This window comes from Gallinula chloropus, assembly GCF_964237585.1.
Source record: "Gallinula chloropus genome assembly, chromosome: 6".
NCBI lineage: Eukaryota > Metazoa > Chordata > Aves > Gruiformes > Rallidae > Gallinula > Gallinula chloropus.
Window position 1 is genome coordinate 19,123,209 of NC_140091.1, and position 13,882 is coordinate 19,137,090.

General features: G+C 52.6%; 1 protein-coding gene across 1 annotated transcript in view; it reads right to left on the reverse strand.

Annotated features, from left to right (window-relative positions):
* Positions 1–13,882, reverse strand: part of ASTN1 (astrotactin 1) — a gene marked incomplete at both ends in the record, with an annotated part of 60,592 nt that overhangs the window by 18,737 nt on the left and 27,973 nt on the right. The window contains 6 exons of the mRNA XM_084266127.1: positions 5,127–5,211; positions 5,407–5,574; positions 5,973–6,122; positions 7,185–7,292; positions 7,710–7,856; positions 8,670–9,063. Coding sequence (XP_084122253.1) covers positions 5,127–5,211; positions 5,407–5,574; positions 5,973–6,122; positions 7,185–7,292; positions 7,710–7,856; positions 8,670–9,063 — 1,052 coding nt within the window. The remainder of the gene's footprint in view (positions 1–5,126; positions 5,212–5,406; positions 5,575–5,972; positions 6,123–7,184; positions 7,293–7,709; positions 7,857–8,669; positions 9,064–13,882) is intronic.

Here is a 13,882-nt window from a genome sequence, read left to right on the forward strand (position 1 = left end):
CCGACAAAGGCACAGGCTACATCCCTTCCCTGGCACCTCAGGAATTTAACCCCAGGGTAGACAGACCAGAAGCATCCCTGCAGTGCCCACATCCCTCCCGCAGCCCCAGGACCCACTCCCCACCATGACCAAAGCAGGGACCTGTGAAGACCCAGCACCACCTTGACAGGTAGCAAGCAGAGAGCAAGCATGACATGAGGACTGAGCTGCCGAATTCTCCCACCAGCGATGCCCATCTCGGCTCCTCCCCAACTTCTTCCCTTTGCTTTGCAACAGCTTCGCTCGGGCTTCAGCTGCCGCTGCCTCTCTCCCCTTCCCACCTCCCCACCCCCTGCCATCCCTTCCAAGCAGCTCTTTATTAAAAATGCTAATGCCGGCACTCTCTCCCTGGGCTGCCCGTAAATCTGTGAGGAGAATGGAGCAGGAGGAGGAGGCGGATGGGTGGTTTGGTGAAAGGATCTGAAAGAAAGAGGAGCTTTTTATCTGGCCGTCCTTCAAGCTCGCAGAGCTGAGGCACACAACAGAGGATGGAGAGAAGCAAAAGGGGGGGAAGATAGAAAAAGGGGTGGGAAAAAGCAAAAAAAAAGGGATAATAAGAAAAAAATATTAGACTTTAAGCAGGAAAAGTGCTGGCCTTGTCACTTCAGCATGTCCCCAGCTCCTCTGTGGGATGGGGAGGGGATGGTGGCTGGTGATGAGCCAGTTGAAGCCCACGTGTGGCCGGGGCGGGAGGACAACTGCACGGTGGGGAGGGGATGGTGGGTGGGCAGCGCACGTATGGTGGCACTGATCTGGGTCCTGTGCTGGAGAAAACATTTGGGAGGCTGAGGGGTGGGGAAAAGCCCCACAAGGGGGGAGAACTGGGGTGGCCCCCACTTGCCAGCCTCTAGGAGAGGACAAGAGAGCACAGCAGCCTGACACGTTCACCAAATTGCCCTCAAGTGCCTTAAAACCTTCCCTGTGCTGGGGTGCAGCCCGTTAGAAGTTGAAAGAGCACATTTCACAAAGACCCCCTTAAAATACAGACCTACTTAAATCTCACCCAGGGAGGGGGGCGCTGAAAAGGACCCCTGGGTGAGAGCGGTGCCTGGGGATGGGGAAGCCACAGGCCGCCACGTGATGGATCTCCAGGCTGAGATGAAGGGCAGACACGGGGAAGGTAACGGTTTGTTAACCGCAGGCAGGTGAACCGATCTGACTTTCAGTTGAGTCGCACAATGAAGCGACTGCAGGGATTTGGCTTGATGAGCAAAGACAAGGCAGGGTGGGCCGGATTGCTGGAAACAGCATCCTCCCCAGGAAATGGCAGAGTAAGAGCCGAAAAGCAGCTAATTAACAACCGGGTATCAAAGTAGGCAGACAGGCTGCGAACACACAAACAGCCCCAGCCAGATTTGTTTGAAACAGCTGAGGAGCAGCACACAAAAAAAAAAGCAGCTGATCAAATGTATCTGCTACCCACGATCAAAAAGATCTCTTATTTTTTTGGGGGTGGGGTTTTTTTTTAAACTGTTGAAGATTTAGAGACTGGATGCGTTGGGTTAGGAAAATAAACCAACCCCTAAACCATCCATGAGCAGCACGGATCTCAGCGTGGTACCCAAAATACACACAGCACACAAAGCAGCGCTGCTGTCGCCAATGAAGTTCAAAGCTGGGCTCGCCTTCGTGAACAAAGTGAGACGAACAGACATGAGCGAAGCCCTAATTGCTGTAAATAAAACCAAACCGACAGCAAACCAATCTAAACCAAAGGGCCAGGATGAGTTTTCAGATGAAAAAAAGCCACCAGAGGGAAACAGAAAGAGGTCACGGCCAGCCCATGTCATTCCCAAGTGTGCCAAGGGCTTTGCTGAACCTAGATGGTGTCTCCAAGGACACCCATATCCACAGCACATCACTCCATCTTACCTGGGAAGAAATAACTGCTTGAATCAGTACAGGCTTGGGGATGACCTAGTGGGGAGAAGCTCTATGGAGAAGGTCCTGGTGGGCTACAGGTTGCCCATGAGCCAGCAGTGTGCCCTGGTGGCTAAGAGCGCCAATGGGATCCTGGGGGGCATCAAAAGGAGCATGGCCTGCAAGTCAAAGGAGGTCATCCTCCCCCTCTACTCTATCCTGGTCAGGCCCCACCTGGAGTGTTGTGTCCAGTTCTGGGCTCCCTGGTATAAAAAAGAGAACGATCTCCTGGAAAGAGTCCAGTAGAGGGCTACAAAGGTGATTAAGGGCCTGGAGCACCTCCCCTATGAGGAAAGGCTGAGTGAGCTGAGGCTGTTCAGCCTGGAGAAAAGAAGACTGAGAGGGGATTTGATCAGTGTTTATCAATATTTGAAGTGTGGGACACAGAGGGAAATGGCCAGCCTCATCTCAGTGGACTGTGGGGACAGGACAAGGGGCGATGGCCTCAAGTTGGAGCACAGGAAGTTCTGCACCAATACGTGGAAGAACTTCTTCCCAGAGAGGGTGACAGGCTGCCCAGGGGTGTGTGGAGTCTCCTTCTCTGGAGATATTCCAGACCCATCTGGATGCCTCCCTGTGCAACCTGTTCTAGGGACCCTGCTTTGCCAGGGGGGTTGGACTTGATGAGCTCTCGAGGTCCCTTCCAACCCCTAAGATTCTGTGATTACAGTGTTGGAGGTGTTAGGACCATGTCAGACAAACAAAGGTCAGAAACGATTCAGGCCCAGTTGATCTCACCTTGGGATGCAGGGAGAGAGCGGAGGATTTGCAGACATCTCCTCTCAGGTGAGCCCACAGGCAACCTTGTTAGGCTAGAGCTGGGCTTGAGCTGATGAGCATGACATGAATCAGCACTGCCTGGCAGCTCTACTGCCACCCCAAAAAACATAATTACTAGGATAAAGTTACAAATTTATCAGTTAAATGGGCTCTGGTAAGATGGTGCTGGTGGTCCAAAGAGAGCTCATCATAAACGAGACCCTCCAGAGACCAAGGGTTCTGAGGGGATACCTTGGGCAAAGAGACCTCCACCGTCACAAGCCCTTGCAGGCAGAGGACATTGGGAACAGATGAAAAAAATTCCTCGTTAAGCATCAAGCTGGCCTTGGCATCATGGTGGCCATGCTTTTAAGAGCCACTGTAAGTAGTGGAAGCTGCAGGCAGGGCTGGTTAAGCGTGATGTCAGCTGCTACTGTTTCCTGAAACAAAAAACTGACCAGTTTAGGGAAGAAACACAAAGAGAACCTAGTTTCCAACAGCTTGAGAGAGGAGGTCTCAAAGGGTGGCACCAAAAAAAGCCCTGACGCTGCAGTGTTGGAGCCCTCTCCGGAGCCCAGAGAAGGACAGAAAGACTTTTGGTGTATAAGAAGAGACCCAAGACAACACGTACCCCAGACAGGTTTGAGCACTGCTGCAGGGGGAAAGGCAGAATTTCAGGAGAAGGCTCCCACAGGGACAGCAGGGCGGACCTGGCTCTGAAAATGGTTCCCAAATCCCACAGAGGAAAAGAGTGGGTCCTGAGCACTTTTAGGGTTGGCATTACTGAGGCTAAAGCTGAATCCAGAGCTGCGAACAGGTCTGGGGCTGGGAGCTGCAGGATAGATTCGTGCTTTCTGCCCTTGGCTTCTCTCCTGCCTGTTCCCATCCACATTTTATACCAAAATTCACAAGCAGCTTTTTCTCCCCTGTTCCATTAGACAATGAAGTGGCTAGATCGGGAAGGGTGAGAGAAGAGCAATGTGCATGGGAGCCCCACACCTGGGAGCATCAGAAAAGTAGAGGGGAAGGAAGCAAATGCTTCTTCCCCTGCGCTTCCCCAAGGGACAAAGTCATTTGCTCCCATTTTTTTGCAAGGCAGTGGGGCCAGGACACCGCCGGTTGCTCTGATCAAGGCACAGGTTGGCACCAAAGCCATGGGTGGTGTGGGATCTTTCCAACCCACTGTGACACGCACCCAAACCCAACACACCCTGAAAGAAGCAAGTACCTGCCAGGGGGAACAGCAACCCTCCCACATCCCAGTCCCCATCACTCAGCGCATCTTGTTAGATGGGGTGCTGGGGATGTCCCTGTCAGACATGTGATCCCTGAGGACAAGCTGCCTGGGGACCCTGACCACAGCACTCCTCACATCCTCAGCACAGTGTTGCCTGTATTATGAGCATCACCCTGTCCTGAACCCGGCTCAGGGCACCCACCACGACACCCACCTTTCTTTCCTGCTGGCTTTAATTGCTAAATTTCTTTTAAAACAACAACAACAACAACCCCCCGTGAAACCAAGAGGGAGGGGGTTGGAGGCAGAGCAGTGGTATTTTCCCCAGGCCCCAGTTCAAAGAGATGCAAGCCAGACTGGCCGGCATGGATATCCCACCGTGGCTGCCATCCTCCGGCGCAGCAGCACGGTACGGCTCGGCAGGGGTGCTGCCAAGCTCAGCCTTTGATGATTTTCCCTTCCTGCTGCGAAGACTAACGATTTCAGACAAAGCATCCTGCCACATGCAGGGGCCACCGTGGATCCAGCTGCAGCATGAGACAAGGGGAGGAAAAAAGGGGTTGGAGGTGCTGGTGCATGTGTGGCCTCTGGGTTTGGGGAGGTCTTGGCGTTCTGCGCACCACCTCCAGCCACACCTGGAAGTGCCCATTTGCACGCCAGAGACCCATGAGGGTTGAGGACCAGACAGAGCATCCCCTGAGGGCCCCAGGCAGTGACTGCTCCGCTCCCTCAGGCCATGGCACCGAAGCATTAGTTTGCTCGATTTTCAGTGGAGCATCCTTATCCCATAGCCTCCCTCCTCCACCGAGGACCGCTGCCTGACCTCAGCTCTCCTCCAACACCTTGCACACCCAAACCGAAAGCCCCACAAAGCACAGAACGCCAAGGAGAGTGCCCACAAAGGGAAAAGGAGCAGCCTCAGTCTTCTCCAGGGGGTGTTTACTCTTAAACCTAACAACGGTGTCTTCTCCATCATCTCTGATTATTTTGAAGAATGGAAACCCTTGCCTGCCACAGTCCTGCTGCGGACACCAGCTCACCTTACAATTCACTGAGATGCCTCCAACTCACCCAAGAGGACTTGCCATGGCCCTACCATGCTGGTATTGAAGCCCAGCAGCTCACACAAGGATGGTCCGAGCCCAGGTTACACCATGGCAGACACACTCACCCCTGGTTTGTTCCCCACTCGTTCCGGATGCAGAGGTGCTTATGCACCGGGTCCTTCATGTAACCTTCATAGCACAGACACTCACCTGCAGAGAGGGGGACACACACAAGGGACATGGGACACAAGGTTTTCCACAGTCACCCCTGCTGAACATACCCTGTGGCACCCGGCAGCTCCGTGCTCACATGTGGAACAAGGTGAGAAACCATCTCCCCACCCAAGCCAGGTTGAGCAGGCAGGGGTGAGCTCCCAAACCCACCCCAACTGCGTGGCCACCTACCAGTCTCGGGGTCACACTGGTGTTCACAAGGGTCGAGGAGACGCCGGGCACAGAGGTCCAGGGCCCAAGGCCCACTGGAGTTTTGCTGGGAGAAGAGGACGACCTGCGCCGGGTTCAGCCAGTCGCTGGCATCCAGCTGGCTCCCCTCCAGCAGGATGAACCGGCTCCCTGCCACCGAGAGGGCAGTCAGCAGTGGTGACCCACTGCTGTCCCCTCCAGCCCACGATGGTACCCTGCATCCTGTAATGGTCCCCTTCATCCCCTGATGGTTTCCTCCATGATGAGATGGATCCCTCCACCCCACAATGGATCCCTCTATCCTGCACCTATCACCTGTGTCCTGTGCTGGTACCCTCCATCCCATATCTGTCCCCTCCATCCTGCATCCATTACCTCTGTCCCACGACAGCCATCTCCATCCTGCATCGGTCCCCTCTGTCCTGCACCACTCCCTCCATCCTGTGCTTGTCCTTTCTGTCCTGCACCCATCCTGCATCTGTCCTCTTCTTTTTTCCCTCCTCCCCTCCATCACAGCTCATGGGGTGGAGGATGAGTATGCCACTCACCATCAGCAATGAGATGTTCAGGGACATGGAGGGTGATCTTGACAACAAGGGGACAGCTCATGTGGGAGGAGCACACCAGGCTGATGACACAGCTTGTCACACTAATGAGGGTCAGCGTGGTCTTGTTCACGGGGCTCCGGGGAGAACCCACTACAAAATACAAAATCACAGTCAAACCTGAGACCCAGGAGACCCCAGGAAGACCTTGGGGTACAGCCAGAGGACATCAGGGTGCAGAGGCCCTGCCCGGCACCCTGGAAACCCAGTGGCAACCCAATCAAGCAGAGTCACTTTGGAGTTTCAAGAGCATGAAGCAGCCTTTGCCGTGGCTGGGCTCTGCCTGAGCCCCCATATCCTGGGCTCTCCCACACCCCTGCACCCCCACACTGAGACCTCTGCAGCAGCGGGGCTTTAAAGCAGAGCACAGATATTGATGAGAAGAAAGGGAAATGCAATATCCTGCATCCCCACCCTTCCTTCTTCTTGACACTTCTCTTGGGTTACTTTTGCCATGACAACAGCCTCCTGGATGCCTCTGAAAAGCACCAGAGAGACAGAAGTGCTCAGGGCATGAAGGACTTTGACTTTTGATCTCTCAGCTGTAGAAGCTGAGTGGAAAAAGCTGGGTGGGGGCTGAGCCATCCCCAAGAGACAAAGCCTGATCATTTCCCCCCACCTAGCACCAGTGCCGGGAGCAAAGGAGATAGCTCCCAGGCCCACCACTCCCAGAAAAACAAGGTACCATCTAGAAAAGGTGGGAAAACTGGCAGAAACTCTCCTCCTGGGGAGAAGGGGTGGTGCAGGGCAGTGGGAAGAGACCCCTGCCCAGTGACCAAGCCTGTCTTCATCCCACATTGTACATACAGCTCGTACATGCGCAGTGCTGGAGCCAACGCACAGCAGCGCCATGCGGAGCAGCGGCATGGGAGCTCACAGGCCAGCCTTTGAAGCGTATTAGTCATTAAAGCACACCAAAGCCCAGCAGAAGCCTCCAGCAAAAATCAGAATATATTTCATCCTCTGCTGAGAAACTCCACCGGAGAGCAGCAGCAGCCCGCTGCGGAAACAGGGACCAGCACCAGCCTGCAGCAGCCTGGATCACGCCCAGGCTTCCATCTATTGCTGATAGAAAGTCTCCAGACCCAGAGAGGTAATGGAAAACAAAGCAAAACAGTCCACAGCCTGTCCCCCCACCTCCACACCTGCACCCACCTCGGCTGCGCCTCCGGCTGCGCGAGGGATCTGTGTAGAAGGTCAGCTGGGGATCGGTGTCCGCCTCAGTCCCTGAGTCCCCCTCTGGGTTGAGGAATGCCGAGCCAGCTGCAGGGGACACTGAGTGTGGTCATGGTGGGGCCGGCACTGCACCACCCCAAGCAGCCATGCCAAGGTAAGTCTTGCCTTGAAGGCCCAGAGCCCTGTCTGCCAGACACAGTGAGGACACCACCTTCCCCCTTCCCACCATGACTCAAATTGCCATGCAACTTTTCCCCATGGCTGTGCCGGTATTACAAAATATTTACCATGGCCAGCACTCTAGTCCTGTAGAACCAACCAACCCAACACCAGTTGCACCCTTGCAGACAAGGTTTTACCTGCTCCCCCCACCCCAAACCCTCCTTTCCTTCATGCTCTCGCCCAACGCTGGCCCTTTTTCTCCACCCCAGGAGAGGGTGAGTGGCTGGAGTTGTGAATGGGTGGAAGCCTCGCTCGCCCCATCCGTCTCGGGGATGCCCCTACCTCGTGCCTTGTTGTTGATGCGCTTGCGTTGGCTGCTGGAGGTGTGAGACAGCAGCGTGGCCTGCTGGTGGTTCGAGTCCACGGGGCTAGTGGCAATGATATTGTCCTTGTACTTGTTCATCAGGGACAGCTTGGCATTATCGCTCCCTGAGCAGGAAGAATTGAAGGCAAAATCTTTCAGGGATAAAGATTTTAAAAAAAGAAAGAGGGAGGTGAGAGAGTTTTCCTTGGATCCATCTCCTGCATCTGCATGAGGCAACCAGGGTGCTATGACTAATGTGTTGAGCTGGTCCCAGTGCACCCTCAAAAGCTCCTCCAAGCCTGAAGGGGACTGGCACATCCACCAAGCTAACCAAAACTTGAGATTTAACATCCAGCCTCTCAGGGCACTTCTGCATACCCAGGCCTGTAAAGAAAACCCTTGGAGAGCTTTAGGAGCTGCACCATGGCCTTCCCAAACCAGGTCTCTGATAAGAAAGTGGGTGGCTCAGTCAGTGATATGGCCATCAAGCAAGTGTGTTACAAGCCTTAAAGAATCCCTGGTGGTGATCAGAAGACAGCGTTAAGTCTGAGTCATACTGATGGCAAGTGTTATTGTGCTACTAGAAACCTCAGCTGATGATGATACCAGACATCCTGTGACATAGAAGGGAATTTTGAGGCTCATCACAGGGTAGATCAGAGAGGACACTGCTCTGGTTCTCCATTGAACCACAGGAAGCAAAGCCCTTCCAGTCAAAGCTCCACCTTTCTTTGACCCAGCCCACTCTGCAGGGACTGCTCTCAGCCGGCTGCGAGGCCTCCCAGCAACAAAAGCTCCTTCAGAGTGCCACCAACACCTCACACAAAATGAAAACCCAGAGAAACAGGGAAAATGCTTAAGGGAAAACACATATATGGATGGATGGAGAAGACGTGGAAAGGACCCGGCTCATCCCATACCCCCTGTCCCATTCCCACCTGGAGTGAGGTCCATGCTGGCCTTCTCATTGCAGCCCTGCAGTGAGTCCAGGGTGCGGGTGACCTGGCTGGCGAAGTCCTCCCCGCCGTTCATGCACTCGCGCTGGATGTGGTGCCGCAGGTCAGTGATGTCGTACTCGTAGCCATCCAGGATGGGGGTCTCGCGGATGCTGAGTGTCCCGCTGGAGTTGTGGCCCTGCACGCGGGCATTGCGCAGGCTCTCCCGCCCGTGGCCCCCGATCAGCACCGAGGGGATGTAGTGGATCTCGTTGGCCGCCTCGGCGCTGGCACTCTTCTGGGGCTGTGGCACCCGGCGCCGCTTGCACCACCGCCGGCGGGTGTAGAGGATCATCACCAGGCAGAGGATAGACAGCAGCAGGGCGATCATCCCTCCCTGTGGGCACAAACAGGAGCAGGACTCAGGGGGAGACCAGCACCAGCAGAACCCCCAGGGATGCAAACACACCAGGGATGCTCCAAAGCAAAGAGGAGCCCGGGTGCACCAGTAAGAGAGTGCTGGCACTGGGAGCCACCGGCACTGGCCAAGCACTCTCAGCTGAAGCCTGCCTCGAGCTGGGCCAGCTTTGAAGCCACCACTGAGGCATGAAAAAGCAGCATTTAAAGCATGGTTTTGTTTCGCCCCCCTGCAACGCATCCTTGAAAGCACAGATCAGATTTATTCCAGGCAAATTCTCCTACGGGCAACTTGGTTTTTCCTGACCCATTTCCAACCGGTCTCAGCGCTGTCACTCTCCATCTCGGGAGATTTTCCCAAGGTATCCCGCTGAAATTGCGGCACAGATTAAAAGAGATCAAGGCTCGTGACATCCAGATGACGGAAGCATTTTTTGGGGAATGCCTGGGTGAAGAGACTGGCAAAGCTCCTGCCCTGTGGGGATGGACCCCAAAACTGCGCTCAGCCCTGCCACCTTGTCACTGTCCCCGAGGCGGCCCTCTCTCAGGGATGTCACTACTGTACACAGACAGACTCAGCAAGATGAAAGCGCTTGCTGGCCGTTTAAGCCAATAATAATAATAATAATAATAATAATAATAATAATAATAATAATAATAGCAACAATAATAACATAAAGTAGAGCACAGAGCCAGCTGAGAGCTCCATGTCCGGCCGTGCCTCTGGTCCCCCTCCTCTTTTCTATGTAATATGTGATCTTGATAAAATAAAATAATAGCAATAATCTGCTCCATTAGGACAAAACATTAGGGGAATTATTGAATGAGAAGCAGGAGAGGCAGCTGGAAAAGGAGCTCTAATGGCCATTACAGTTTAACCTCCTTTCGTTCCCAGGATAATGGAGCTGTGCTGCACCTCCCAGCCCTCCTTCCAAACTTTCTGTAGAAACACAGAGAGAAAAAAACCCAAAGTGATGGATGGAGACAAGCCATCCTGCAGAGGAGGGGGAGCTGAGCTGGCTAGCATGTGGCATCTTTCCGGCCAGGAGCTGGCAGTGGGGAGGACGGGAAGTTTCTTGCCATGGCTGAAAACTGGCACCGGATTCCTGCCCAGCCATGTCCACCCCAAGATTTTGGTGGTAAAGCCAAGGCCCGGTTCTCCTTCATGCTTGAATCCCTTTGGGTTCCTCTAATCCATATATATGTGGGGGCTATCCTCCATCCCCATCCGAGGTGGCCTCCCACGCCACAGCTCCCCATCACCCTGGGGAAGGGTGCACCTGCAGACGGGATGACAATCCAATGGGAGTAACACCAAAGCTTTCCCCCTCTACTCTGCCCTGGTCAGGCCCCATCTGAAGTATTGTGTCCTGTAGGACAGGACCTAGAAGAGCCGGGCAGGAGCTCCAGCACTGTGCAGGTGTTAGGAGGAGATGTATTGGAACTTGTTGGGCATAAACCTTGGAAGGGCTAAACAACAGTGGGAACTTACTGATAAAGAATGGAAAAGCTCTAGCAAAGTGCTGACCTGTGAGTCACGTGGTGATAAATTGTGAGTAGAGGAAGCAGCCGGCCTTGAAAAGAGGAGCTAACAAGCTGTGCTAAGAAGATGTCTTAACCATAGTGATGTAAGCCTTGTTGTTTGTATTTACCCAATCAGTAGATGACAAATATAGAATGTTTTAGGAAGCACCAATCAAGCTCAAGCACACATAGCTTGCAAAAAGTACACATGCCTACAATTGCACACTACAACTCGACATTTGCATCAAGCTGCATCCCGTCCTTCAGCTGCAGCAAATGGGTGACCCCGACGTGATCCCGAAATTCAAGACCGACGTGATGGGTTCAAGAACCACCTAGCTGAGGGGCACGCTGCAAGTCCCACAGAAAGTTGAATGAGCTGCAGAAAGGAAGCAGAAGCCGGCCTGAAATCCCTCTGGAGTAGAGAGGTAAGCTGTGGGAAACTTGGGGAATCAAGTGTCTTCCCCCTAGAGGGACATATAGATGACCTTATGAAAGGTCTTCTTAAAAAGCTCAATATTGATCACATTGATCCAAGTTGGGCCCGTTATTCCACCTCCAGCAAGGGGATCCTGAACTGGGAGACCCCTCTCTCTTGTTGCCAGGATCCTGAACACGGATATAGAGTGACTGGAATAGGAGAGTGTGAGTTTCAGAAACGGCAAGTGATGGTCACACCGGCTGCCCCAGCCTGGCGTCCTCCGAGACGCATGAGACAGGAGTCCTCTGAGACCAGTGCGGCGCTGCCAGGAATTTAAAGGGATCTCGCCGTAAAAAAAGTCTTAGGACCGACTGCCCCCCCCCAGCCGAAGACTACGGAGACAAAGACTACCCGTGTTGCCCCCACGGACAAGGAACCTATGGACATGGATGTAATAAGTAATTGTTCTCAAACCTTCTATGACTGTAAATAAGCAACTAGGGCAAAGGGGAACCATTGTTCCATCACTAGTAACACCCTGAAAGAACTTCAGATCTTGCTGAGTTGGTGCCTGTGGTAGACTATGGCTGTGAATAGGTAACCAGGTCAAAAGGGGAACCATTGTTTTATCACTAGCAACATCCTGATAGGATTAAATGAGTTAACCAAATAAGATACTGAACACAACGTAGAGGAGGACTACGGGGGACCAGGACGACCCCCACTACCAGCTTACACAGCTACAGAAAAACACTGGAATATGCCACGTGTACCCGGAACTACAGGACTATAAAAAGGGGACTCCAGAAGGGTGAGGTGCGTGCCGTTTGCAGGAGCAAGGGTCTCCTCCGGACGCCCAGCGCTGATATTTGCCTATATCTTGCGGGCTTGCTTAATTAATAAATTGTTGTTTGGCTTTATCAAATGGAGTATGTCTCAAATTTATAACAATTTGGTGCTGTGACTCGGATGCAACTCACGAGATGGGACTCTTGGTCTTATCAGGGAGGCGCCCCGCCTGTTGTTTGGCGGCCTTGGTAGCCCATTTCCCATCTCGATTGCACCGACGAACCCAAATTCCAAGATATTAGGCAAAGGAGGCCGGCAGACCCTATAAACTTTGTGCACAAAGGTCCGGACGAAGACGCAGGACGCGTGAGTATCTGGGGGGGAAATCCGTTCGGTCTGGGTCGGGGATCCTGGAAGCGCGGCGAGTGTGTGTGTGCATGAGAGGGGGACCGGCAGCTCGCATTCCCCAAGCGAGTGCGGACCCTCAGTAGTGCGGTTCTCATTGCCCGCGAGGGCGTGAGCCACGAACCAGGGGAAGCGAGTGAATATATTGTTGACTGAGTGCGCTCCAGACGATGGGACAGAAGAAGAGCAAGCTGTCTGATCCCATGGGTAGCCCAAGGACGGTGCTACACGGTAAGCCGCCAGACAGTCCTTTGGGGTTAATGATTGCCCACTGAGGGGACTAGCTGTCTAGGCGATGAAAGAATAAAGAGTGTATGATATGGGTAACGTAAACTGTGTAACTACAGTGTGACCTCCTGAGAGTGAACAGGGGAAATTTGGATACTACAGTGTGGCCCTCTCAGGATGTATTGCCCCTGTGAAGTTTCTACGTAATTATAGGATGGCCGCCTCTAAGGCAGTCAGTATCTCTAATGATGCTTCTTCCCTGGCCTGGGGGATAGATAAGTTTTGCAATCTTGAGATGCACTGATCTTGTCCCTTACCCCAGGGACAGGATTGGGTGAAAAACTGCTGGCTCCATTAAATTATCTGGGCTGGCAGAATCAGTGCAAAAAGGCTGTGTGTATTCAAGCATGTATGAGCCATGGAGGCAAGGCATTCCCCTTGCCACACCTTAAACCACTGATTAGGGGTCTTCCTGATAGCTTGAAAATCTATGTGCAAAGCCTAAAGGAAAAGATTCTGCGAGCAATTGATCACAATACTTGCTACCCCAACTAGCAGAAACAGCCTGTTTTAACATGGGAGATTTAAGAAACCTAATCATAGAAGGTATAAAGGAGGCTGCTCCTAAGTCTCAAAACTTTACTAAAGCCTTTGAGATTGAGCAGGAAAAAGATGAGATACCCTCAGTGTTTTTACAGCGACTGAGAGATCAAATGAGAAAATATTCGGGTATGAATCCTGAAGATCCTGTAGCACAAGGTCTTCTGAAAGTTTATTTTGTGACTAAAGCATGACCTGATATTAGGCGAAAGGTACAGAAGATAGATGGTTGGAGTGAAAGATCTTTGGAAGATTTACTAAGAGAGGCTCAGAAAGTGTTTGTGAAAGAGTAAGAAAAGAGGAAGCAGAAAGCAAAAATGATGGTATCTGCTGTTGATGAGGTAGTAAAGAAAAGAACAGAGCCAGTCTCACCGAGAGGCAGAGGGAAAAGCTGGACAAAAGGAAGTGGGAGGGGTGTGAGAAACATGAATGAAGGAGGAATTGGCGGAGGTAGGAGAAAACTTTGGCAATCCCTATGGGCTGGTTTTCTCTCAGCAGGATGTTACGGGTGTAGCAAACAGGGACATCTTAAGTGAGAATGTCCTGAGCTAAGCAAAGAAGAAAGGGTAATTCCCTTCATGTCCTTTGAACATGAATAGGGAAGTCAGGGGTTTATTAATTTAAGGTCCTATCAAGAACCCTTGATAAAATTGAAGGTGGGACCCCAGGAGGAGGAGGACGTTGTCTCCCTGGTTGAGCTTCTAGGACTTCCTTAAATTTTATACAGACCAAAGTATAACTGCATCGGGGTAAAAGGGAAAGGATTCCCAGTCCCCATGTTTGAAAATACCACTTTAAGATTAGGTGATGAGAAAATTTGTGGGCAATTTAT